Source organism: Sorex fumeus, unplaced genomic scaffold, assembly GCF_029834395.1.
Source record: "Sorex fumeus unplaced genomic scaffold, SorFum_2.1 ptg000131l, whole genome shotgun sequence".
NCBI lineage: Eukaryota > Metazoa > Chordata > Mammalia > Eulipotyphla > Soricidae > Sorex > Sorex fumeus.
Window position 1 is genome coordinate 20,042,329 of NW_026606188.1, and position 25,735 is coordinate 20,068,063.

Below are 25,735 nucleotides of genomic sequence, written 5' to 3' on the forward strand. Positions count from 1 at the left end.
TCTCAGCATGGTGGTGGCTGGTCCTGAAGGTCTTCGGCTGCCGGAGCCCCGGTCGGGGCGGGGAGGAAAGCTCAACCCGCTCCCCTCCAAGGGGTCCCGGCGAGGGACACCCAGGCGCGGGGGCAAAAAGACTGCAGCGTTCTCGTCCGGGATCTGCATTTTATAGTCTCTGAGTCTTGGCCGCTGATGGGATTACACGGCGCCAGGGGGCCAGGTGGTGGGTGTGACCGCCGCCTGCTGGAATTTGGAGGATCTGGATGGAAGATGCTCGACTCCAATCCGAGTAGGCTTGGAGGTCTCGGCCCCGGAACCCGCGTGGCTTTGTCCCTCTGCCAGTACCTTCATGTGTGCGGAGAGTGGTCTCAGCATGGTGGTGGCTGGTCCTGAAGGTCTTCGGCTGCCGGAGCCCCGGTCGGGGCGGGGAGGAAAGCTCAACCCGCTCCCCTCCAAGGGGTCCCGGCGAGGGACACCCAGGCGTGGGGGCAAAAAGACTGCAGCGTTCTCGTCCGGGAGATAGATTTGGTACATAAATCCCAACACGTGGAGATTATAGACACAAAGCAGGGCAATAGTGAAAGCATACGCTCTCATGGCACATGCTTTATCTTCTCTATAGTGTGGCCGTATTTAGGAAGTTTGCTACTGGGATCGGGGTGGAGGGGAAAATGCCTGCCATAGAGTCGGCTGAGGGGTGGGAGGGAAACAGGTGGTGGGTAGTATACACTGGTGAAGGGATTGGTGCTGGAACACTGAATGCCTGACTCTCAATCATAAATATCTTTGTAACTTTGTAATTCATGGTGATTTAATTTAAAAATATTACAGTGCTAATTTTATAGTTGTGACTACTCAACAAACATGTTGAGACTTTCTTAAAAAGATGTGATACGTTGGTTTGTTTGTTTGGTTTTTTTTTTTGGCTTTTTGTGTCACACCCTGCGATGCTCAGGGGTTACTCCTTGCTCTGCACTCAGGAGACACTCCTGGCGGTGATCGGGGGACCATATGGGATGCTGGGAATTGAACTCAGGTTGGCCGCGGGCAAGGCAAACGCCCTACCTGCTGTGCTATTGCTCCAGCCCCAAAAAGTTGTGATACTTTGTAAATAAATCGATGGGCACTTATTTTTAGATGAAACAATTCAATCAATTAATGTGAGCATGGTGAATTTTCAAGGCAAATAATGATGTTATAGTAAAAGAACTAAAACAATGTATTTCATAGCTGAGGGAGGTTTAATTCTCAAGTTCCTTGTAATAGGAAGGATCTATTAGATCTATTCTACCTTGTGGAAGGCTCTGTGGTCTAGTGCTGGGAAAGGTTAATGTGCAGGTGCAGTTCCTGGTTTATAGAGAGACAGGGCTATGATGAGGTGGAAGAAAGAGAGGTATACCATAGACACAGAGTCAGAGTTGCAAAATGTAGAGAAGAAAGAAAATAGTGTGGGAGGCATGGTCAGGAAAGACTCAGAGGGATAGCAATGAGCAACCGGAAAAGCTGTTGATTAAATATGAGAAGGTGTGGTTAATCACTGGAACAGAGCTATTTACAAGAGAGTAGCCAATAACATTCAATAGAGAAAGGAAATTCTCTTCAACAGTGTATGGGAAACTGGAAAGCCACATGCTAAAGAATAAAATTATACAAAGTCTTAAACCACTCATTAAAATTTGCTTCAAAATGGATTAGAGACAAAATGTAATATCCAAAACTATAAAATATATAGAAGAAAACATAGGTGACAGGGCGATTGACATGGGCCTTCAAGATCTTTTGTGAACACTATTCCAATGGCAAAGGAAAACAAAAGCAAAACTGACTACCTCAAACTAAAATCAAACAAAAAACAAAACCTTCTTCACAGTGAAAGCAGCTACACCCCCTCCCAAACAAAAACGGCATTTTTCTGAATGGGAGAATATATTTGCAAAGATTATACCAGGTAAGGGGGTGCTCCAAATGTATAGCCCAAATCTATGAAGAACCCAGACAGTGCAACAGCAGTAGGACAAAAAGTGGGGATCTGAATAGACATTTATCCAAAGGAGGCACACACAGGGTCAAAAAAGTTGTGCACCATCACTTGTTTCTAAGAAAAGGAGAAGCATGAAACCAGAAACGAGGTATCACTTCATGCCTGGTTACTATCAGAAAGACAAGAAACAGCAAATGTCAGCAAGAATGAAGAGAATAGGAAACACTTGCATACTGTTGGACATGCAAATTGGTGAAGACAGTATGGAAAACAGTATGAAGATTCCTCAAAAGATTAAGAATAGAAATATTATCTAATGTACCTATCTCACTTCTGGGACTTATCTGAAGACTATGGAAACACTAGTTCAAAAAGTCATAGTCACAGCAGTCTTACGGACAATAGCTAAGAAATGAAAACTCGATCCTCAAATGTAGGAGTGAATAAAGAGGATTTGGTATATACACATAACTGGACACTACTCAGCTATTTAAAAAAAAAGATAAACTCTTACCACTTGTGGCAACATGGATTAAATCTGAAGACATTATGCTAAGTGAGTCGAATAAGAAAAGACTCTATGGTTCCAGTTATATAAAGCAAAAGAACAAACAAACATGTTGAAACAAAAACTCTTAGACAACAGGTGGTTTACAAAAGGTTTAAGGGAATGTGTGAAACTGATAAAGAGGAACCACCTGTATTGTGAATGAAAATTAGTCTTTTGGGGGGGACGGAGAGGAGTTGGGATCACAATAGGCTATGGTCAGAGACTGTTTTTTGCTGTGTGTCTGGGGGACTATGTGATGCTGAGAATGGAACTGAGCTCAGTTGCATGCAAGTAAGAACTTTAACCACTGTATTATCTTTCTTTCTCAAAACTAGTCTTCTGATGCTGATATAGTGCATACAGATGCTGAATCCTAATACTGTATTCCTAAAACTCAAATAATGTTATAAATGAATGATGTCTGAACGTTTTTCATCATTTCATTTCATCATCCTGTTAATCGTCGATTGCCTCGAGCAGGCCCCAGTAACGTCTCTTTCATCCTAGCCCTGAGATAATATTCACGGCTCTTTAGGAGAATGAGACCCATCATTGTTACTGGTATTTGGCATATTTGGTACGCCACGGGGAGTTTGCCAGACTCTGCCCTGTGGGCAGGCTACATTCGATAGCCTGCAAGTATGTCCAAAGTAGGAATGAGATAATAAGATGTCATAAAAAAAAAAAGTTCTGATAAGATGTTGCGCGGCCGCAAATGCGGCCGCGCGGTTCCGGGATCTGGATTTTATAGTCTCTGAGTCTTGGCCTGAACGTAATTTTTTTAAAAAAGGAAAAGAGAACAAAGCATTGAAAGAACAGGCGCAGCAGTAAGCAGAGGGATAAAAGTAGAAAAGCACAATGTGTACACTGGGGCCAACACACAGCTCCATGTGCCCGGCACAGAGGCTCTGGGAAAGAAGGTGGGAGAGAATCAGGAAAGAGAAACTGGTGGCTGACTGTGGGGCACATATCCTAGGACTAATGGTCCAAAACATGCATTTTTATTTCTGTGTTTTTTCCTCTTTGTTTTTCATAATCCAAGTTCATTTCTCAGTGAGGGTATGTCCCCACCAGGCACTATGCAATAACAAATTCATATTACAAATTCAGCACAGGAAAAGCAGAATAACTCATTCATTAATTTTCTACTATTGAAAGTGAGATAAGAGATGAGAGTATTAAAAAGATCATTTTCGGGGCTGGAGTGATAGCACAGCGGGTAGGGCATTTGCCTTGCATGCAACCGACCCGGGTTCGATTCCCAGCATCCCATATGGTCCCCCGAGCACCGCCAGGAGCAATTACTGAGTGCATGAAGCAGGAGTAACCCCTGTGCATCACCGGGTGTGACCCAAAAATAAAGCAAAAAAAAAAGATCATTTTCTGCTAATACTTACAGAAATGTTATTAACTCAGGGAAATAGGCTAGGTACCAGTTTATTCCCCAAATTTATAATTCACAAGTTAATAAAATGTTAGTTTGCCATGCTAACAAAACTATTTCACTCTAATTCACAGCTAAATAAATTTTATCTTTTAAAATATAACTGAACTATTTCTACTATTTTTGCACTTAACAATTCTCTTACATTAAAAGTGGGTATAAAAAAGATTTTAGTTTGGGTCAGGAGAGATAGTACAAGGTGTTTGCCTTGCATATGACTGACTGGGGTTTGATTCCCCAGGAAACCTGTATGGTCCCCTGAGCATCACCTGTTAATAATCCCTGAGCCCACAGCCAGGATTAAACTCTGAGCTCTTATAAGTGTGGCCCAAAAAACAAACAAACAAAAACAGATTTCAGTTTAATCCCACTAAATTTCAAGGAACTGCTAGATGAAAGAGCCACCTGAATAAAACATTATGCTATATCTATCCCTCTCGATATGCCATGGAAGAAAACTGGTCCCACGACTGAAAATTTTATTTAACCCAAATATTTTAATGATTAAAACCTTTTAAATCAGTGCCACCTCAGGAGGAATCCTTTCATAAGAAGATCAAAAATCTCAGTAAAGGAGGTTAAGACAGTGTTTCACTTTACAGAATTTAAAGCATAAACATTTTTCAGAACCCTACAAAGGAAGTATCCTTTCACTGCCTTAAGCTCATGAACTCCAAAGATGTTTCCCAAGTCTGAGAATCTTCCAGAGGCCACTATTAGAGGTTCTGAAAAGATACTCATCTGTAGTAAGAATAGTTGCCATTATGTATTCAATATGAACAGACTGACATCTACAAATGATATCTGTTACATATCAGCACATGGTCTGCCCCAGCCTGAAGATCTTCACGCTTGAAGCATTAGAGTGAGAGAGAAATGCATGCCTGACATCAACAATGTGAACGATACAGACAATTTGAAGGCTTAAGCTGCAGTCTAATGAGGTTACTTGCATTCGGAAGTGCTTAAGCATCTATCTCTTCTAAATCACCAAGCATTTGGAGCACTTGTGGAATTTAGTTGTTCACCAAAGTCAGTTCAAATTTCTGACAGGAAACAGTTTCATGCATTGACCTGCATGCATCCTCTGAGGTCATCCTTTCTACTTCACAATGAAAACTCAGAGGAGAAAGAGTACTTACAATGACAATAGAAAGACTATGGTTCCCTGCAGGTTAACCACAAGGGCGAGGGTCCTCCAGGCACGGATCAAGTACCCCAATAGAGCATATTGGGCAATGCCAACTGCAAAGAAGAGACCGCCAATGGATCCTAGACCAAAGAAAAAAAAACAGTTACTAGGAAAAGCCATCATCTACCCATTTCCAGCCAGACACCAAGCCAATTCCTTCCCTGTGGGATGGGAGATTCCTTCCCTCAAGAGCAAAGGGAAACAACACAAATACCAAGTATCAAATGATAAAACTGAAAGAGAAGCCAGAAAATTAGTGGAAAAGGATGGAAAAAAGATGACAATAAAACCCCATGCGGTCAAGATGAACTTTAAGGGTTTATTCAAATACTGCCTATATTGACTAACTTAATCAGGCAAAGCCTGTACATAGTCTTTTGCAATATATGACCAGGCTCTTAGGTCATAAAAGAGAGTTCATCTTTATCAAAGGAGCTAACTCTAAAATGCTGATCTTGGAAGTTTCGAGGGATGGGGAAGGGACCACACCAAGCAGTGTTCAGAGGCTATTTCCAACTCTGTGCTTAAAAGTGACCTCAGGTGATGCTCAGGAATCATGTGTGATACTGGCGAATCTAACCTGGACCCAGCACCTTACCTCCTGCTCTATCATCCTGGCCCTGAAATCCTGACCTTAAGTCACAGCCTATTCCCCGATTCTCTCTATTCCATACTTAATTTATCACCATCAAATATAGGACATTTTATATGTATTTGTTTCTTGTCTTTCTCCCCCAGGTAGAAGAATATAAACTCCTTGAAGTGTGGATTTTTTCCAATACACTGATAAAAAGAAAATTCAATGTCTTGGATTGTTATGGATTCTGTTTTATGAAATAAATGCTGAGATAGGCATTAAATCCACTGGCCTGCACACAATCGAAAATACTGTCACCGTTAGTACTGCTCCTCTTTACTGGATATATAGGCTTTTATACACATTGTCCTGAAGGCACCAAGATCATGAGCCCCCAGCTCTGGGAGTTTGGGGGGGCTCACACACAGTACAGAGGTGGAAGGCTGGCAAGACCAGCCCAGTCTGGGTGAGCACAGATGCCCCTGACTTCCTCTCTGCCATACCCTGCTCTGGAAATGCAGGCTTCTGTATGGCTCCAGAGCAACAGGGCTTTGTTAATCATGTTTCAAATATTTCCTATAGGGGCTGAGAGACAGTGCAGCTTTTCAGGTTCAATTCTCAGCACCACATGCTTTCCCAGGTATGACCAGGTACAGTCCTTGAGTACCCCCTCTCCCCGTTCCAAGCACTGCTGGGTTCAAAGGTTCCCAACACTGCCAGGGTGACCTGGGTTATTCCTAGAACTATGGAGTCTGAGAAGCGCCACAATCTCCATTCCTTGCACTGAACTACTGACCAGGTTCAGTGGGACCCTGGTGACTCTTAAGCAGTGCTTGAAAGCCCCCCAGCTCCCAATTTCCCACCACAATCTTGCTTGTCTGTTGGTTGGTCTGGGAGCCACACCTGGTTGTGCTCAGGACTTACTCCCAGCTCTGCACTCAGAAATCACACGTGGAAAAGTTCAGTAGACCATATGGGGAGTCAGGGATCGAATTGGGGTCAGCCACTTACAAATTGCTGTAATATCTCTCTGGCTCCTACAACAATCTTATAAGACAAAAAATAATGACTGGTATACTACCTTACAGTGAGAAAGAGGGGAAACAACCAGGAAAGCTGATGTGCCATGCATTGTGCTGATAACACAAAACAGAACATGTGGTCTGGGAAGGGGAAGGGGACAGTGTGATTTCCCTGGAAATTTAAGATGTTATTACCGGTTCATTAAAGTGCAGCATATAGTACCTGCCTTCCAAGAATAAGGTTTTTCCTTTTCATTATTCAGAACAATAATGAGCACTCAGTTTTCAAGGACAATGAAAGAAGCCAGAGGCTGTGACTGTTCCAGAGGGTCAGACCATGGTCACACCCTCAGTTAGCTATGAATGGTCCTAGAAAAATCTCTGAGCCTTCTGCATCAGTGAAGAAAACCAGTAATGCCTATAATGAATGCTACACAAATGTAAGCTCTATTGTCCTGCCACGGTGAGGGTCTTGCTCCTTATATTTACTCACTTGTCATGCAAAAAGGCCATCTGGAAGCTTTCTGGGATGAGGAGGTATTACAAAATATTGTGTATTTAGCCCTCTTTTCCTATCCCAAGCACATTCCTTCTTATTTTTTTGAGGTTTGACCTTCCCTTACTTTATCCCAGAGGTCCAGTGGGGTGCTGACAATCATAGTTCCCCTAGTTGTGAGGTGACCCCAAGTGGAACCATCAGTTTTTACCTAGAATCTTAAGTACTGGACTTGGGGACATAACCTGAGAGGTACCAAACCCCATTTCTGACTGAGCAGAGAAGAGGAACATCAGACTTCCTGATACCTGGTACCCACAACACCTGGCTAGTCTGTGATATGATTATGCTAACACAACACAGTCATAGTCCTCCCGTTGTTCATCGATTTGCTCGAGCGGGCCCAGTAATGTCTCCATCATGAGACTTGTTGCTACTGTGTTAAGCATATCGAATACCTCATGGGGAGCTTGCCAGGCTTTGCCGTGCGGGCAAAATACTCTCAGTAGCTTGCCGGGCTCTCCGAGAGGGGTGGAGGAATAGAACTCGGGTCGGCCATGTTGGCTGCATGCAAGGCAAACGCCCTATCCGCTGTGCTATCGCTCCAGCCCAACTAATCCAACAATGTCACTTTATTCATATCACAGAGGCGAGTCTCTGCCACTTAAAATCAGAAAGACTGTATCCTTTGGATATGCTAGGCAAAAGAAATGATTCAAAGCTTGATGACTTTAATCACTGTGGTGACAGTACTATAGACAAAATTTCCAGAAGGTGATAGAGATTTAAGGGAAAGTAAAACAATTTTTATTCAAGGGGCTAACAGATATTCACACCTAGCATTCAGAAACAAGCCTCAAGGAAGGCCAGGAACTGCAGAGATAGAGATGTGATAAGGCACAAAGTTATTTGATTAAAGTTAATAAAAATCAAACTTCTTAAATCATCACTTTTTTTTATTAATTTCAAGCCTGCTCAGCTCACACTAACACAATTTCTTTTTCTTTAAATGAAGTTTTATTTATTTACTTGGTTTTAGGGCCACACTCAGCAATGCTCAGGGCTTATTCCTGGCTCTGCACTCAGAATTACTCCTGGCGGTGCTAGAGAGATCATATGGGATGCCAGGAATTGAACCTGTGTTGACTACATGCAAGTCAAACTTCTTCCCCACTGTACTATGGCTCTGGCCCAGACACTAACAAAATTGCTTCTTGGTGTATAGTTCTGTATAGTGTAGACAAGGTGTGGAAGGATGACTTCATTCCCTGCTATCCAATTGCAATCGAAGCAATGTGATTTATAACATTGTTCATGACAGAGTTTCAGGCATACAACATTCCAGCCCAACATCCAGCACCAAAGGGTCAGTGTCCCTCCATCAGTATTTCAAGGTTTTCTTCCAGCAGCCCTCCAATGTAAGCTCAACTCTATAGGGCCAACTTTCAGGTTCCTTTGGACTCTGTCAACCCCTTACTATGTTTCTTTCTATCCCACACATGAGTTAAATCATTTTATAGTTCTATGACTTCATTTTTATAAATGGCACTAATGAACTTTAAGATTTTCAGGACCAAGCTCTTTCTGTCTTCCTCATGATTCATCCAGAGAGCAAGTCTTGTACTCCAAACTATCTCACGTATATCCTCCTTCCACCTTCCTGACCTTATCTAACCTACAGCAGATCCCCAGGACCAAGCTTCTCGAAGGACCTGCAGAGTGTCTGTTCTTGCACCTCAGGATCTCCCCTAGCTGCCCCCCAAGAGTAATATCTACATAAACAACAGCTATCATTCATCTGTGCCATTAGCTCCTTGGTTTCTAACAACTTGGAACAAAAGCCAAGCTCCTCGTTTGGCACATCAGGGCCCTACATCATCTTGTCCCTCTGACTTTCTTCTCAGTTTCAGCCCTTCAGGTCCTCAGAGCACTTCATTCCTGCTTCAGACCCTTATTTATTGCCATCCCTTCTGGAATGTTTATTCAGAATGTCTCACACTGTCTTAAGACAAATACCTACTCTGAGGTTTTCTCTAACAATCCTATCTAATATAACTATCCCTTGTGGTTACAATTTAGTCTATGACTCTGTTAGATTTTCTTCACTGTACTTAAAATTTTATAAAATGAATTGATATTTGACCTACTTTTCCTGATGAAGAAAAAAGGTCCTGAGAGTAAGGACCTTCCCTCATCCACCCCGATCTCATTTATCCTTTTATCCCAAGTGCCTGAAAATACAATATTGCACATAGAGCATCTGTTTAATAAAAAGAAGGACAAACATTTATTTATTTATTTATTTATTTTGTTTTTTGGGTCACAACTGGCGATGCTCAGGGGTTACTCCTGGCTCATGCACTCAGGAATTACTCCTGGCGGTGCTCGGGGGACCATATGGGATGCTGGGAATCGAACCCGGGTTGGCCATGTTGGCTGCATGCAAGGCAAATGCCCTACCCGCTGTGCTATCGCTCCAGCCCCAGGACAGATATTTAAACTGTGGGGCTGGGGTCAGAACAATAATACAGCAGGAAGGATGCTTGCCTAGCATACAGCCAACCTGGGTTCAATTTCCAGCATTCCATATGATTCCTCAAGAACCAGGAGTAACCCCTGAGTACCACTAAGTGTGGCCCAAAATTCCCCAGCCCCACAAAACAAAAAAAACAAAACTTTGTAAGAATATATTAACCATGCTTGTTTCTAGATAAGTGGGACTATATGTATGCTTAATTTCACTTATATGAAGGTCCTGATTTTTTCAAATAATAAACCCCAATTTTTGTTATATTAATATAAAGAAAAAATAATACATTAATATCGCATTTGTAATTGCTTTTTTATTAAACATTACACTGCAAATTGTTAAAAAATGGATGTTTTCAAACAAGTTATCTATCACTGCAAAACAATTTTTTTTTCTTTTTTGGGTCACACCCAGCGATGCACAGGGGTTACTCCTTGCTCATGCACTCAGGAATTACTCCTGGCAGTGCTCGGGGGATGCTGGGAATCGAACCCGGGTTGGCCATGATGGCTGCGTGCAAGGCAAATGCTCTACCCGCTGTGCTATCGCTCCAGCCCTGCAAAGCAATCTTAAGACATGGTTTCATTACACATTAAGTCAAATAGTCTTTTAAAAAATTATTTTGATTTTTGATTCATAACAGGCAGCACTACTTCTGGGGTCACACCAAGCAGTGATGAGGAGAGGGTCTAGGCATGCTAAGGATCAAACCCAGGCCTCTTCCATGCAAAGTGTGCACTTCAGCCCAATGAGCTTCTCTCCAGCACCTCAAATAACCTCTTGAAAACATTAATTATGTTACTGTGATCTAAGGAAAGAGTGCAACACAAATGTGAAAGTTAAAGATTTAACTTGGTCACAAAAATGGGGAGGGGGTAGCATTAAGGCCTACCTGATTGGAATGACTGCCAACTTCAGCAGTAGGGGACCAGTAGGGGGAGAGAGGGAAGTAAATGAAATAGCAGACCCAGGAAAGGCCTGAGCTGCCCCTGCCGGAAGGCCCCTAACCACCCCAAGGCCCACCAATCAGGGAATATGCTGGTTGGCAGTTGGGGCTGGGGGTATAAAAGGGGCTCGAAGACATGGGGGCAAGCTCGCACTCTAGGGACACGGCGCTGATGGATTGATTGGTCAGTATCTGGACTCTGTGCTCGGCATGAAATAAAGCTCTGCCAAACTTTCGCATTTGTGTTGCACTCTTTCCTTAAATCAAGTACCCTATCATTTGGGGGCTCATCTGGGATCTAATAATGATGAGTGTAAGACAGCACTAGAAAGAGTCACCTGGAAACCCCCTGCAGGTACCCACTAAGCTGCATCCTGATCCACGACCAGGTGAGGCGAAAAAGAAAGTAAACCAATCTTCCCTCCCCAAGAACTGGAGGATGATCTGCTCCACCTGTATCACACCTGTGGCACCTGTGCTAGCATCTCTTTCCTCCCCTCTGAGGCAAGCTCTCCCCATATCAATCAGAACAAACTAAAGGCCACAAGTCAAAGGGGGCAGGACCAGATCCTGGATTACCATTATCCTTCTCCTTGTTTTCGTCCTTCCTCATCAGACTCCTATCACAATCCTCCTCAGCCTATGGCCCCATGTTTCCCTTAAAGGAGGTGGCGCCCCCCCAGAAGGTAGTCTATTTGGTACACCCCTATTTGGTGTACAAGCATTTCACATTTTCCGATTCATACAATTGAAAGGTTCAACACAAACCTGTCTGTGAACATCCTCAGAACCTGGTTTCTCTCCTGGAAACAGATTTTCTGACCCATCAGCCCACCTGAGTTGACATCCTGCAGTTGTTCCTCCAGGAAGAGAGGGATCGCATCCTTCGGGAAGCAAGGAAGGTGGTGGCCAACCAAGCAGGTCATCTAGACAGGGATGCATGCCAACTGAAGGAGTCCCCACAGTGCAACCCCAACGCACCTGAAGGTAGGGGGATTCTATGCCTACACCGCCAGGCTCCACTGGGAGGTCTCCAGGCTGCAGCCAGAAAGCCCATCAATTTGTCCATAATTAGTAATACAAAGTAAGGAGAAGTCCTCTGCAGCTCTCCTGGAGTGCCTTTTGAAGCATATAGGATGTGCAGTTCTATAAATCCAGGGGCAGTGAGAAAGGGCCATAAACATTCACGGCACAGTCCACTATCAGACATCAGGAGGAAGCTGCAGAAGACAGAGGACTTTGAAGGAGAGAACCTATCAGAATTAGCTGGCATAGCAGAGAAGATTTTTAATAAATGAGATGCACAGGAGGAGTGGCAAGTAAGGAAACTGATAAAGGTACTGACATTAAATTAAGAAAAAGGACAAAACCAAGGAGAGCCCCGTGTGGAGAGGAAGGGCTGGGCCCTGTGGATCCAGACCAATGCGCCCTTGGTGAGGTAAAGGAACACTGGGCTTGAGATTGCCTTGAGAAGAAGGCAGGGGCACTGCCCATCATGGACTGCAGGTGCTGTGGCTCAGACCCTCTCCCCAAGCCTCGATCTATAATTGGGGTGGAGGGGAAGCAGACCAATTTCATGGCTGACAACAGGTTCAACACTCTTCCCTCAAGAAATCTATGGGAAAGCTTTCAGGGGAGAGAACTCTCATTCAAAGAGCTAACCACCTGCATGAAGGAATGAGGATGCTCTTGAACTTCAGAAGCAGGTGATCTCCCAACACCCAAGGCCAGGGAACAGACACCAGGCACGGGAATTCCTGGGGACCGTGGGCTACTGTAGCTCTGGGCATCCTGGTTTGTGGAAATTGCAAAGCTCCTATACGAGCTCACTAAAAAAGGCTAAGATTTTGTGAGGACTGAGGAGGCAAATCGTCTTTCCAGGAACCAAGAGGAGCCTTGCTACAGCCCCTGCACTGGCCATCCCAGATGTCAACAAGCCCTTGCACCCGTGTGTGGACGGGCAAGTGGGCATGGCAAAGGGAGTCCTGACTTGAGCTTGGTCCATGGGTAAGGGTTGTCGCTTACCCAGGCAAGAAGCTAGACCCATGGCAGCGGGGTTTCCTCCCTGCTTGCGGATGGTGGTGGCCACAGTCACTTTAGTCAAGGACTCCAGCAAACTGACTCTTGACAAAAACAAGGCATCACAGCCCCCATGCCATGGAGGGACTGCTTAGGACACTCCTGACAGGTGGATGAGCAATGCAGGAGTGACTGGCTACCAAAAACCACTCCTCAACGTGCCAAGGTTACCATCAAGCTTCCCACTATATTGCTCCCACTATGCTGAACTCTGCTGCCCCCCTGCCAGACTAGCTGGTTGAAACACCCCACAACTGCCAGGATGTTCTCACTCAGAGTTCTCACTCAGGATGGCTAGGGCCAGACCTCACTGACACCCCCCTCAACCATCCAGATTTCATCTTGCTCACTGACGGGGACAGTTTGGTGAGGGATGAAAAGCAGTATGCAGGGGCAGTGGTCGTAACTGCAGATCAAACACTGGAGGGCAGCCTTGCCCCACAGAACCAGCCTTGCCCCACGGAACCTTGGCACAAAAGGTGGAACTGGCAGCCCTGATCCAGGCACCAAAGATGTTCAGGGGCAGATGGGTGAACATCTACACTGACAGCAGGTATGTTTTCGGCACAATCCACGTCTAAGGGGTCATATACTGGGAGCACGGACTGCTCACAGCAGAAAGAACAGGCATCAAGAACAAGGAAGAAATTTGGGACTTGTTCCATGCCATCTGGAAGCCGGAGCGAGTGTCTGTGACACATTGTTCTGGACACCAGTGAGAAGGACACCTGTGGCACAAGGATACCACCAAGCAGATGCCACACTGAGAGATGCTGCCCCTGGCCCAGCACCAGCTTGTTGCCCTTGAGGCCCTGCTATACTAGAACCACCATCTACTCAAAAGATCTGGAGTTCCTGGAAAAACTGGGTGACATATGCGGGGCCTTCGGTAAAGGATGAGAAAGGGAGAGTGGTGGTGCTGCGGGTGTTGGGAAGAAAGCTGATGTGGCGAGTACATGACATTACCCATCTGGGACAGCGAAGGTGACAGCTCTCCCAGGAAGGCTCTATGTACTCCCCAACTAGGAAGAATGGCTAGGGGTGTAGCAGACAGATGTGTGCACAGTCAGACTGTTAATCCCGGAAAGATCTCAGTGGGGGAAAGAGAGAAAGAAGCAAGACCCCAGGGATGTTCCAGGAAGTGCACTTCACAGAGACAAAGGAAAGCACAGGCATAAGTGTCTACTGGTATTCAAAGCAGATACTACACCTTCTCGGGTTGGGTGGAGACTTGCCCCTCCTGCCCTGAGACTGCAGGGCCAGAAGCTAAGAAGCTCCTGGAGTAAATAGTCCCTAGATACGGACTCCCCCTGGTGACAGGTTCAGACAATGGCCCAGTTTTTGTAAATTCAATCTCACAAGCCCCAGCAAAAGCTGCTGGCACAGATTGGAAATTGCATTGTGCTATAGGTCTTAGAGCTCGGGACAAGTAGAAAGGATGAATCGGACCCTAAAGGAGCCCTTGATTAAATTAACCTTGGAGCCTGGCAGTGGTTGGGTGGACCTCCTCTTTGCCCAGCTCCAGGCAAGGTACCCCCTTTATCTAAAAGGGATAACTCCTTTTGAGATCTTATATGGTCACCCACCCCCTTTGTCCCCGAATACAGGAAGAAACCCTGGCTGAGATCAGTGATCAGCAGCTCTCCATCCTGTCACTGAGTCAGTCTTATCCAAAGCGCACCCAGTCATGCATGCACTGGAGAAGGGTGAACCAGTGATACCTCTCAGTTTCAACCCCAGCGATTGGGTATGGGTCAAGATGGAAGGGCCCATATACTCTCATCCTCGCCACACCAACGGTGGTGAAGGCAGAGGGAGGGAAGCCTGGATCCATATGCACAATCTGAAAGAGGTATTCAAAGTGAACGTTGACCTGGAGTGGCTCTGGGAGCTGGTGATCACAAATTCTGATGGACTGAAGCTAAAACGAAGAAGGGTGGAGTGAGAATCTGGCCTGGGCTATACCTACTGGTAGGACTATGAGATCTGGGAAACAGGGAGACATGGGGGTTGCACGCCTATGTGTTGGGAGCTGACCCTGGCACTGAGTTTACCATTCAGCGTGCCCCCATACAATCTAGACCGACTGTGGTACAGGAACCCAAGTTAACTGCAAAGCTCACTGCCTCGTGAGAATCCTAATGTGATGCCAGGATCCCGGATCCTGATGCAGTGCTGGAATCTGAGTGACTGCAAGGCTTACTGCTTTGTGTGGCCTTTTGGACATGGACCCCACATTAAAAGGAAAGAGCTGGGTGACACCACCTTGTCTCCTCTCACAGGCTGTGGCCATAGGACCAAACAGAAACCTCTTTGAACATTCCCTTCCCGACTGTGGCCCAACCTATTCGCACAAACTCCAGAAAGGGAGCCTGTTACTTAGTAGCTGAACTCATAGTTGAGACCACACAGCACCCAGAATGTCCTTGGATAGACAGAGCCCTAACTCCATGGGAATGGAAGCTGTGTCAGCCCCCTACTTATCCGCTGGCCAGACCTTCCTACCAAGCCGAAGCGAAGGCCGAAGTTCAGTTGAACCTTATTTCACGCCAAGCAGAGTCCAGACACTGATCGATCAGGGCCGTTTCCCCAGAAAGCGAGTCAGCCCTACATCTCTGAGCCCCTTTTATACCCCAAACCCCAACAATTAACCACTGACTGGTGGGCCTTTGGGTGGCTAGGGACCTTTGGGCAGTGGCAGCTTGGGAAGCTGCTCTTTCCTGGGCCTGCTATTTCAGTTATTTCCTTCTCTCTCCATTCTGGTCTCCCAGCTAAGACTGGCAGTCACTGCAGCTAGGTGGGCCCTAACAATTGCATTCAATATGGTTTTTGAGAGTATAATGGGGTGATTAAAAATAATACAGAACATGATTTCCAATTAAGAACTTAAACATCCAGGGGCTGGAGTGATAATACCGTGGGTAGGGTGTTTGCCTTGCACGTAGCTGACCCGGGTTCAATCCCTGGCATCCCATATGGCTTCCCAAACACTGCCAGGAGTAATTTCTGAGTGCAAGAGCCCTGAGTATCGCTGGCTGTGACCCCCCACCCTCAAAAAAACACTTAAACACTAGTAAAGAAATGTTGTAACAGTATCAGCTACTGAGTTGAAGAGAGCAATAAATGCCAAATGGCCTATGAGGAAAGCGTTCCATAAAAACAAAAGTCTCCAAGAAAGGAATTCCTAGTATTTCCTCTTTTGGCACTATTTTTCAATTTAACATAGTTATGCTGGCAATTTATCTCAGTTAAGCCACATCCAAGTATGAGCTATTGGTGTTCTGCACCAGTGTCAACATACTAAGATAAAACGCAGTGATACCATTATGGAGATGTGACGCTCACACAACAGTTCACAGGCAAGCCTGGAGGTGCAGAAGTTCACCAGCTGTGAGGCTGGCCAGAGGACATGAGGGCTTGTTCAAGGACAGAATAGACTCAGAAAAGCAAGTATAATATCTGGGTAAGGAGCCTCCAGTCCAAATGCATTTGCACACTTGGGTTAACCTGATGCCCTCCCAGGGCTGGGTGGGGCAGTTCCCCACGGCCATGGCCTTTGCTGGGATCGTGCAGTACCTGCAAGTGCCCAGTAGGCAGTGCCCAGACACTCGTTCAGCAGGACAAAGGCCACCAGCGACATCCCACCATTCATCACACCCACCAGGAAGCGAGTTACTGCAAAGAATTCATACGTGGGGGAAAGTCCATTTGCAATAGCAAATAAGATGTCAAGGGCAAAACCTAGGGAAAAAAAGAACAGTAGTTGATGAAAGTCATAATGGTTTTTATCACTTTGTAAAGAAATCTTTGTAAATGTAAATTTTTGGAGCCCCCCCCCCCCACCTTATTTTGGCTTCACTTAAAAATTAAAATGAAAAACATTTCCTTTCTTTATAGAAAACATGTTGGATACTATCAGGAACAATTTTTAATTATTCTCAATAATACTGGAAACAAAGTAAAAGCCTGAAAATCTCATACTCAGCTGCTCAAGAAAACTATTCTGAGTTCTGTGAAGTGCCTCTGAAATGAATCAACAGACAGAGTATAAGGAAATCGATCTAGCAGACTGTCTGAATCTTCATTATACCTAGACACAGGCCTAAATTAGAATTTGGCATTTTCAGGATGCACCATCATCTACAAAAGCTGCTGATGCACTCATCTGGCCATCAGCAGGCAGACTGGATGCTTTGAAATACTTAGCCAGGTGAAAGACATTGAAATAAGGGCCAATAGGACTGGTCCATGGTTGGAAATTTGCCACAAAGGGGGAGAGGGAGTGCAGTTAGGCTAGAGGAGGGACTATTATGACCATGATAATTGGAAATGACCACTCTGCACAGAATTGAGTTCTGAAGGGAGACAAAGTGATATGCATGATACCTTGTCAGTAACAATGTTGCAAACTACAGTGCCTAAAAGGAAAATGAGAGAGAGAAGAAAATGTCTGCCATAGAGGCGGCTTTGGGGCAGGGTTGGGGGTGGCAGGAGGGAAACTGGGACAATGGTGGCAGGAAATGAACTTTAGTGAAGGGATGGGTGTTGGAACATTGTATGAGTGAAACCAAATCATGAACAAGTTTGTAATTGTATCTCATGATGATTTAGTAATAAAAAAAATGAAAAGAAAAAAAAACTTGGCCAGGGTGAACTCTTATTGCAGAGTGGCCAGTTGCCAGAAAACATAAAACGCAGCCCCATGTCTGTACTGCAATTCCCTTACTGCTTCCCCCAGAGCCTTAGGGAAGTAAGTCCTCTGAGGCAGATCACAAACACTCAGACAGGTTACCTGTGAGATAGACTTTCTTCCGTCCGAAGCGGTCTGAGAGTTGACCGAAAGAGATCACACCCACAAACACACCGCCAAAGAAGAAGGAGCTCGCAGCACTGACCTTGTAAGACCTGCTGGCAATTAAGAACCACTATAGGAAGCAAAAACACAAGAGACATTTGATTACCAAAAAGCTGGATGAATTGAGAGCTTTAAAAAATAAAGTGGAGTCTGGAAAGAAAGATGGCGGCCGCACGGGAGCCTTGTGGAAAGCAGGTTTGAGCCGGGCTCGGGGGAGCGGCGGGGACCTCATGGGAAGGGGGGCTTTGTGGGCCGTCCCCCACGCCCCACCGAGGTCGCCAGCTGCCCCCCACGAGCGGCTCTCCGGCACGGCCACGACTCCAGGGCACAGAAACCAATCTCTTAACTAGATAACTTTTAATAGAAATTCTTCCAGGGTCAATAAGTAAAATAGCAGAAATTCAAAACCGCGCGACCGCTATTGCGGCCACGCGACATCATTTTATTCTTAAACCAAGTTGTAGAAAGCAAATCATTTCACAACGCTGTTTCAGCAGGTCTGATTGGGGGGGGGGTCGTAAACTCTAAACAATAATTGTGCATCTTCTATCGAAATAATCTATCTAGTCAAAGTAGATAGAGTATTAACTAGAACTCATCTGCCTCACAAGAATTGGGAGGGGTGAGAGGTGGGGGTCTATTGGGGTTCGGGGTTAAAAATGAGTATTGGTAAAGGGAAATGTGTTCGGCATCTACATGACTGAGACCTAAACCCGAAAGCTCTGTAACTTTTCCCACAGTGATTCAATAAATAAATAAATTATATAAAAAAAAATAAAGTGGAGGAGATTAGCCTCATCATGGTTCTCAGGGGCTATTCCTGCCTCTGGCTCGGGAATTAGTTATGGGTCTGGGGAAAACATGTGATGTTAGGGATGGAACCAGTTGGCTATGGGCAAAGCAAGTGTCTTAACCCCTGTACTATCCCTCTGGTCCCAAGAGTTAGCTTTGAAAAATTCAAATGCTGCTCAGCCTGATACTCTCTATGTGCATCCATTGATAAGCAAATTGTATCATGCTGTGTGAAATGAGTCAGAAGGAGAGGGACAGACATAGGATGCTATCACTAATTTGTGGGACATAAAAAAAAACACAGCATGAGACTAATATCCAAGGACAGAAAAAACAGGGATCAGAAGTACTGGTCAACAGTTGGAAGCTCCCCACAAGTATGTTGTGGGGGGTGGGGTGGGGGTAGAGAAGGAACCACTACGACAATAATAGTTCAAGGATAGTTGGAAATGATATCTCTCTGGACAAGAACTATCTATCTATCTATCTATCTATCTATCTATCTATCTATCTCAGGACAAGAACTGAGCACTGAAAATAGGTAAAAGGATATACATGATAACCTTTTAGTATCTGTATTGCAAACCATAATGACCAAACGAGGGGAGAGGGGAGAGAGAGAGAGAGAGAGAGAGAGAGAGAGAGAGAGAGAGAGAGAGAGAGAGAGAGAGAGAGAGAAAGTGCCTGCCATAGGGGCAAGGGGGTGGGGCCGGAGGGGGATGGGAGGGTAACAGGGGACAATAGTGGTGGAAAATGTACACTGGTAAATGGTGTTTGGAACATTATAAGAATGAAATCCAATTATGAAAAACTTTGTAACTGTGTATCTCACAGTGATTCAATTACAAAATGTTAAACTTTTTTTAAAAATCCAAATGCATAACAAAATCCATACACTGTAACTTCCTTACCAGGAGCGATAGCACAGCGGTAGGGCGTTCGCCTTACAAGCGGCCACCATGGCCGACCCGAGTTCGATTCCTCCGCCCCTCTCGGAGAGCCCGGCAAGCTACCGAGAGTATTCGATATGCCAAACACAGTAACAACAAAGTCTCCAATGGAGACGTTACTGGGCCCGCTCGACCAAATCAACGATCAACGGGAGGGCCTTTACCTTTACATGTTCCACTATTAATAAAAATGTCATTGGGCATCCATCTTGGACAATCTCCATTTCTTCTTTGGTGAAGCTTGGGATCATTGTTTTAATGTGTTTGCACAGTCTTTTATTTTTTTAATTTATTTACTGAATCACCGTGAGAACAGTTACAAAGCTACAGTTTAAGTCTCGGTCATACAATGATTAAGCACCTATCCCTTCACTTGGTGGCAGTGCATATTTTACACCACCAAAAACCCCAATACAGCCCCCTTCCCTCCCCTCCCCATGCCTGTGAGGCAGATGATTTCCACTGAACTCTCTCTCTCTACTTTGATTACATTCATTATTTCGACAAAAGATGCACCATTACTATTTGGAATTTCCCCCTAACAATCAGACCTGCTGAAAAGGCATCAAGAAATAATTTGTTTTCTATTGCTGGTTATGAAGAGCATATGATGTCGCATGACCACGAGAATGGCTGTGTGATTTTGGATTTCTGATATTTTACTAAGTCTGGAGAGATTTCTGCCAAAAGCTGCATAGTTCCAAGATTGGTTTATGTGCTTCTGGGGCCATGGCCGTGCTGGAGAGCCGCTTGTGGGGGCCAACTCATGGTCTCAGTGGGGCTGGAAGGACGTGCCGGTTCCAGCCCTCCATCCCATGAGGCCACAGTTGCCCCATCACCGCTGGCTCATACCTAGTTATCCAATAGGCTCTGAGGTGGCGGCCACCGTGCCACTGGGGGGGTGGGGCACAATGATAGTACGATGGGGATGGTGTTTGCCTTGCACGCGACCAACCCGGGTTTGATTCCCAGCATCCTATATGGTTTCCGGAGCACCACCAGGAGTAATTCCTGAGTGAAGAGTCAGGAGTAACCCCTGTGCATTGCCAGGTGTGACCCCAAAAAGCTGAAAAAGAGAAAAATATATAAAGTACCCCAAAATAGCTCATTGTTTGGAAATCTGGAAAATAAACCAAGCCAATATTCCCACACTAAAATACTTCTAAATTCTTTCTTTACCATTCTTACCATACAAGTCTTTTTTGGGGGGGATGGGTGGAAGAGGCTGGTTTGGGGTCATACCTCGCAGTGCTACCTCGGCTACCCCTTCCTCTGGGCTCTTGGCTGGCTCCTGGCAGTGCTGGGTCACCATAAGCAATACTGGTGACTGGAGCAGAGGCAACACCAGGGCCAGCCACAGACAAGACTTCACTTTTGGGCAAACGATTCATACCACTGTCAACTGACTTCCCTAAACCTCTCTGGCCCAGACTGGTAGGTGATCTGGAGAGTCACTGCCCTTAAAAGTAGTACTCAGAGCAAACAGAAATGTTCTTGAGGCTTCAGAATTTAAATGAGAAAATTATGGACGCAATATGAGAAAAGGCTGAAGCATGTCCCAGACATTTTTTTGTTTCGTTTGAGTGCTCAATAAATAGTTGACTCACTTTTACTATAGGCTAATGGACCATTTGGAACAGTGAGGCTGGAGCTACAGTTCAGTGGGGAAGGCGCTTGCCCTGGATCCAGTTGACCAGGGTTCAATCCCTGGAATCCCATATGGTCCTCTGAGCACTTCCAGGAGTGATTCCTAAATGCAGAGCCAGGAGTAATCCCTGAGTATAGCCAAGTGTGTGCCCCCTGCAAGAAATTAATAATAATAATAAAATAACCCCCCTAAACTATCTGGAACACAGGGAGGGACTGCAGATGTGAAGGATCTGGACAAGGTCTCTGCTCCATGGAGCATGACTTACAAAGGAGTCATGCTCCTTTACAAAGCAGGAAAAACACCAAAAAAAAGTAATGAAGTCATGAAATTCATATACAAGTGGTACTACATGGAAAGTATCCTGCTAAGCGAAATGAGTCAGAAAGAGAGGAACAGACATAGAAAGATTGCATTCATCTGGGGAACATGAAGTAACAAAATAGGAGACTGACACCCAAGAATAGCAGAGATTAAGGACCAGGAGGTTTACTCCATGGCTTGGAGGCGAGCCACACACGCTAGGGGAAAAGGCAGCTCACATAGAGAAGGGAGGACCAAATAAAGTGTGTTGGGAGGATCCTCCCAGGATGGGAGATGCGTGCTGAGAGTAGACTTTAGACGGAACATGACTGCCACTCAATGCCTCTTTTGCAAACCACAGCACCCAAAAGGAGAGGGAGAACTAAGGGAAATGCCCTGCCACAGAGGCAGGGTGGGATGAGATTTGTAAATCTACAACTGTACCTTATGGTGTTTCAATAATAAAAATCTAAAAAAAAAGTAAATGCACAGGAAGAGGCTGAGACAGAGCCTTTTGGGATGAGGGAGGGCATAGTTGGCCTAGGCTACTCCTGGCTCTGTACTCAGAAATTACCCTTTGCCAGGGATTGAACTCAGGTGAGCTGCAGATGAGGCATGTGCCCTGCCTGCTGTGTGATCACTCTGCCCCACAATGTCTTAGAGAAGGCACACAGAGTAGGCCTCACCTGGAAAGGGGGATGTTCATGAGCTGAATGATCCTGAAGAACATGAGAAAAACTACAGTGACCCCCAAATGAAGGCACACCAGTGTGCTTTAGTGGGTACCTTGAAAGGTGGGGCAGGCATCAGCTCACACAGGTCCCTGGAGCATTATTTTAGTGCAAAGGGAAGGCACTGAGTTACTGGCTCTAAATCTCTAGAGCACCTTGGCCATTCTTAAAGAATGCATCACAGTAAGAAAATGGGGATCAGGGGGGAAGGAGATAATGGTAACTTTTTGACAAGAATAGCAGAATGACAATAACCTGGGATGGATATCTTTGTGGGTGTTTTCACTTGCTTTGTTGTCTTTTGCTGTGCTGAGAATTGACCCTAAGGCCTCACACATGCAAGGAAGCACTGGACCACTGAGCCACACATGTGCCAAGTCTATTGGGATGGACTCTAAAGGTGGAACTATCCAGACTTGCTGAGCTGGGGAGGTGGAAGGAGAGAGGGAGGTTTTGAGATTCTTTGAGGATGGTGACGACCTTCAGGGAGACAAGAGAAGGTTGCCATGGGGTCTCAGGTCTGCGGTGAGGAAAGGAACTTTGCTTGACCAGACACAGGTGGAGATGCCTCTAAAATACCCAGTGAAAACCATGAGCAAGCATGTGGCTGTCATCTCCTGTAGGAATTCCAGACCTAGAGATGGAGCGGAGACACAGAGCCAGAGGCACGGACACAGCCACATTCAAAGGCTGGGTACAAAATACACCATAGGAAACTCACAAGGAGGAATCATAAAATGACCATAACACGGGCGGACATGTGCCATCAAAGCCTTAGAGAGAACTGGATTCATGGTGAGAGGGCGGCCATGCTTGCAGAAATTTGCTTTAAAGATCAAGTGAGAGGAGAACAGAGACTTGAATGCATGGACATGTGCAAAGCACATTTAAAAACAAATTTGAGTCACTATGGGGGTAAGGTACATGTCTTGAATGTGGTCAAGCTCTCCACATATCCACAAGCACAGTCAGGGGTACTCCTGAGCCCAGAGCTAGGAATATCCCTGAGCAACACTAGGTATGGCCCAAACTCCCCCAGCCCCACTAAATAACTCAAGAGTGTGTGGGAGCCATAATGGAGAAGATGGAAGGACTGTACACAAAAGAAATATACAAAATTTCCATAAGTTTTCCTGGGAAGAAGAACCCTAAAAGGGGGAGGATGGAAGCAGTACTGGGACAGGTGTGTGGGTTCAAAGGCTACTACCTTGCTTTAAAAATATTTTTTATTTGGAGAGGGGTATATCCAGCAGCACTTGGGGTCACTCCTGGCCTTGTTCATAGGAGTAGCCTCCAGCAGGTGCAAGGGACCACATGGGTGTCAGAGTCAGCAGCAGGCGAAGCAAGTGCCTTAACTTCTGTACTATCTCAGCCCCAGGAGCCAGACACTCAAGGGGTGAGCCGATTGAGTCCTACCAGGGAGAAGAGTAGGGAAAGGTTCATCCTGCTGGGTGGTCAGGGATGATGAACGAGAAGAATGGGAGCAGCCAAGCTTATAGAGCTAAAGATCTCCTAGGACCACCATGTACAGAGACAGAGGCCAGGGAGTTGGGGGGATTTGAAGGTAGGTCACATTGTGGGGACAGTGAAGGCAAAATCTAGAAGGAGTTGAGAGTCCCTGATAATAGCAGTTAGCCCAAGCACTGGCTTTTCATTCTTTTGTGGTTCCAGGTGTCAGATCCAGAATTTCACACATAACTTGTACATATAGCCCAGTAATGCATTCCATTGCTGAGCTGCAACTTCAACCCATAATTTTTTTCCCCAGTTCTGTGTCCTGGATCTTATCCTCATCACTCTAAAATCCTGGACATCCCCAAAACTTATTCACTCTGAGACCATTTCCTAGTCTTCCAACTCATTTCCTCTAGTCTTTCTACTCTAAATACTCTTTAACTTCTTCCAGAACCTCTCACCCAACTCCACAGTAAGTATGGCCTGAGACAACAACACAAGATTGAATCATGTTAAGTAGCCTTGATATAAGGATCTATGAAGATCAGGTGTGAGGCATTTTATTTATTTTTAGTTTCTGGGCCACATCTGGTGGTACTCAAGGGTAACTCCTGGCTCTGCACTCAAGAATCACTCCTGGTGGTACTCGGGCCATATGGCATGCCGAGGATCAAACTCAGGTCTGGTCATGTGTAAGACAAGCACCCAATCCACCCCACTATACTATCGCACCAGCACCAGGTGTGAGGATAAAGATTCACATCAAAGAGCCGAAGTGTACTGGAAGTTGAGAACAAATTCAATTTTATGAAAAAATTTATTCTGAATATACAGATAGATGAGTGGGAGGATTTTCAATTTATTAGCAATATCTATGGTGGTATTTTTATAGGTTGAAAAATAAACGAAACATTAACTATCAGGTCGGTCTAAAAAAAGACAAGACTATATTTGACATACGATAGTCCTTCTCTTATAATGACCAATAAAAAGAACTAGTTAGGTGCCAGAGCAATAGCACAGCTGACAGGACTCTTGCCTTGCATGTGGCTGACCTGCGTTCAATCCCAGGCATCCCATATGGTCTTTTGAGCACTGCCAGGAGTTATTCCTGAGTATAGAGCCAGGAGTAAGCCATGAGCATCACTGTGTGGCCCCAAAACAAACAAAAAGAACTAATTAGTTATAAGAAGATAGTTCAAAGAGCTCGAGCACACGAACCTCTGGGAGTCCTTGCACCTGCCCCAAGCATCACCAAGCAAACCTCTACCTGTGCCCCCAACACTGCAACCAACGTGCCACCTCCCCTTCCCCAAAAGAACAGATGATGCTTGTTTTGAATTTTCTTGAAAATTCAAACACCTGCTGCTCTGGTTTTCACGTTCTTTGGGTTTGTTTTGTTGTTCTCATGCCTTTCAAATCTGGCTTGTAACTTTAGCCTTGATTATCTCACACCCCAGTTTCTGATAGTCTGTTTATATGGCCAAGATATTTAGGCTCAGGCGGTCTGCTCTGTGCATAATTAATAAGGAGTGGTCATGTGACCACTGCATAATTAACAATTGTTGACAACATTCACAGAACTTCTCAAATTTAGCAAAAAGACCATAATACCATCCCTTCCAACAACTGGAGAGCTATCAACTTGGATGGCAATTTTAGGAAGAAGATACCCCAGGGATGCTTAACTAGAAAATTCCAAGTCCTGATTCTCAGGCTGCCAGTTCCAAGTGTCAAAGTAATTTCTGGTAATTTTTCTTCTTGTCAATGCTGGTTGGGCTAATGGTTCTCCCTACCTCTCCTGGAATACACTCAGAAACTGATACAAAACTGGAAAGACAGTGCCAGATTTCTCAACACCAGTTAGTTGGAACCTAAGAGCTCTCCCTAAGAGATAAGGGTAAAATGGGTATTCCTGATTCAGGAAAGTTCACTCCAGGATGTAGGGTAATATGTTTTGGACCAGCTTTCAATTATCCTCTGCTTCCTAGAAGATGGTATTTGGGGCCAAATGTTGTTTTACATACCTTAAAGCTTTTTAAACAGGACTTGATTAAATATATCGGCATAATCTGTGTTTAAAGTTTTGGAAAACCTCAATTGCTAGCTCATTTTCTTTTTTCTTTGTAAGTTTTTAGGCAAAAAAACCCTCAAATCTGGAGATAACCAGAATATTGAAAATTAAACCTA

The 25,735-nt window shown here is 45.1% G+C and overlaps 1 protein-coding gene across 1 annotated transcript in view; it reads right to left on the reverse strand.

The window, feature by feature from the left end:
- SLC22A15 (solute carrier family 22 member 15) overlaps window positions 1-25,735 on the reverse strand; it is a 96,566-nt gene that overhangs the window by 29,358 nt on the left and 41,473 nt on the right. Inside the window, exons 3-5 of the mRNA XM_056106533.1 lie at window positions 17,604-17,736; window positions 16,388-16,552; window positions 5,112-5,241 (exon numbers count right to left, since the gene is read on the reverse strand). Of these exons, the coding sequence (XP_055962508.1) occupies window positions 5,112-5,241; window positions 16,388-16,552; window positions 17,604-17,736 (428 nt within the window). The remainder of the gene's footprint in view (window positions 1-5,111; window positions 5,242-16,387; window positions 16,553-17,603; window positions 17,737-25,735) is intronic.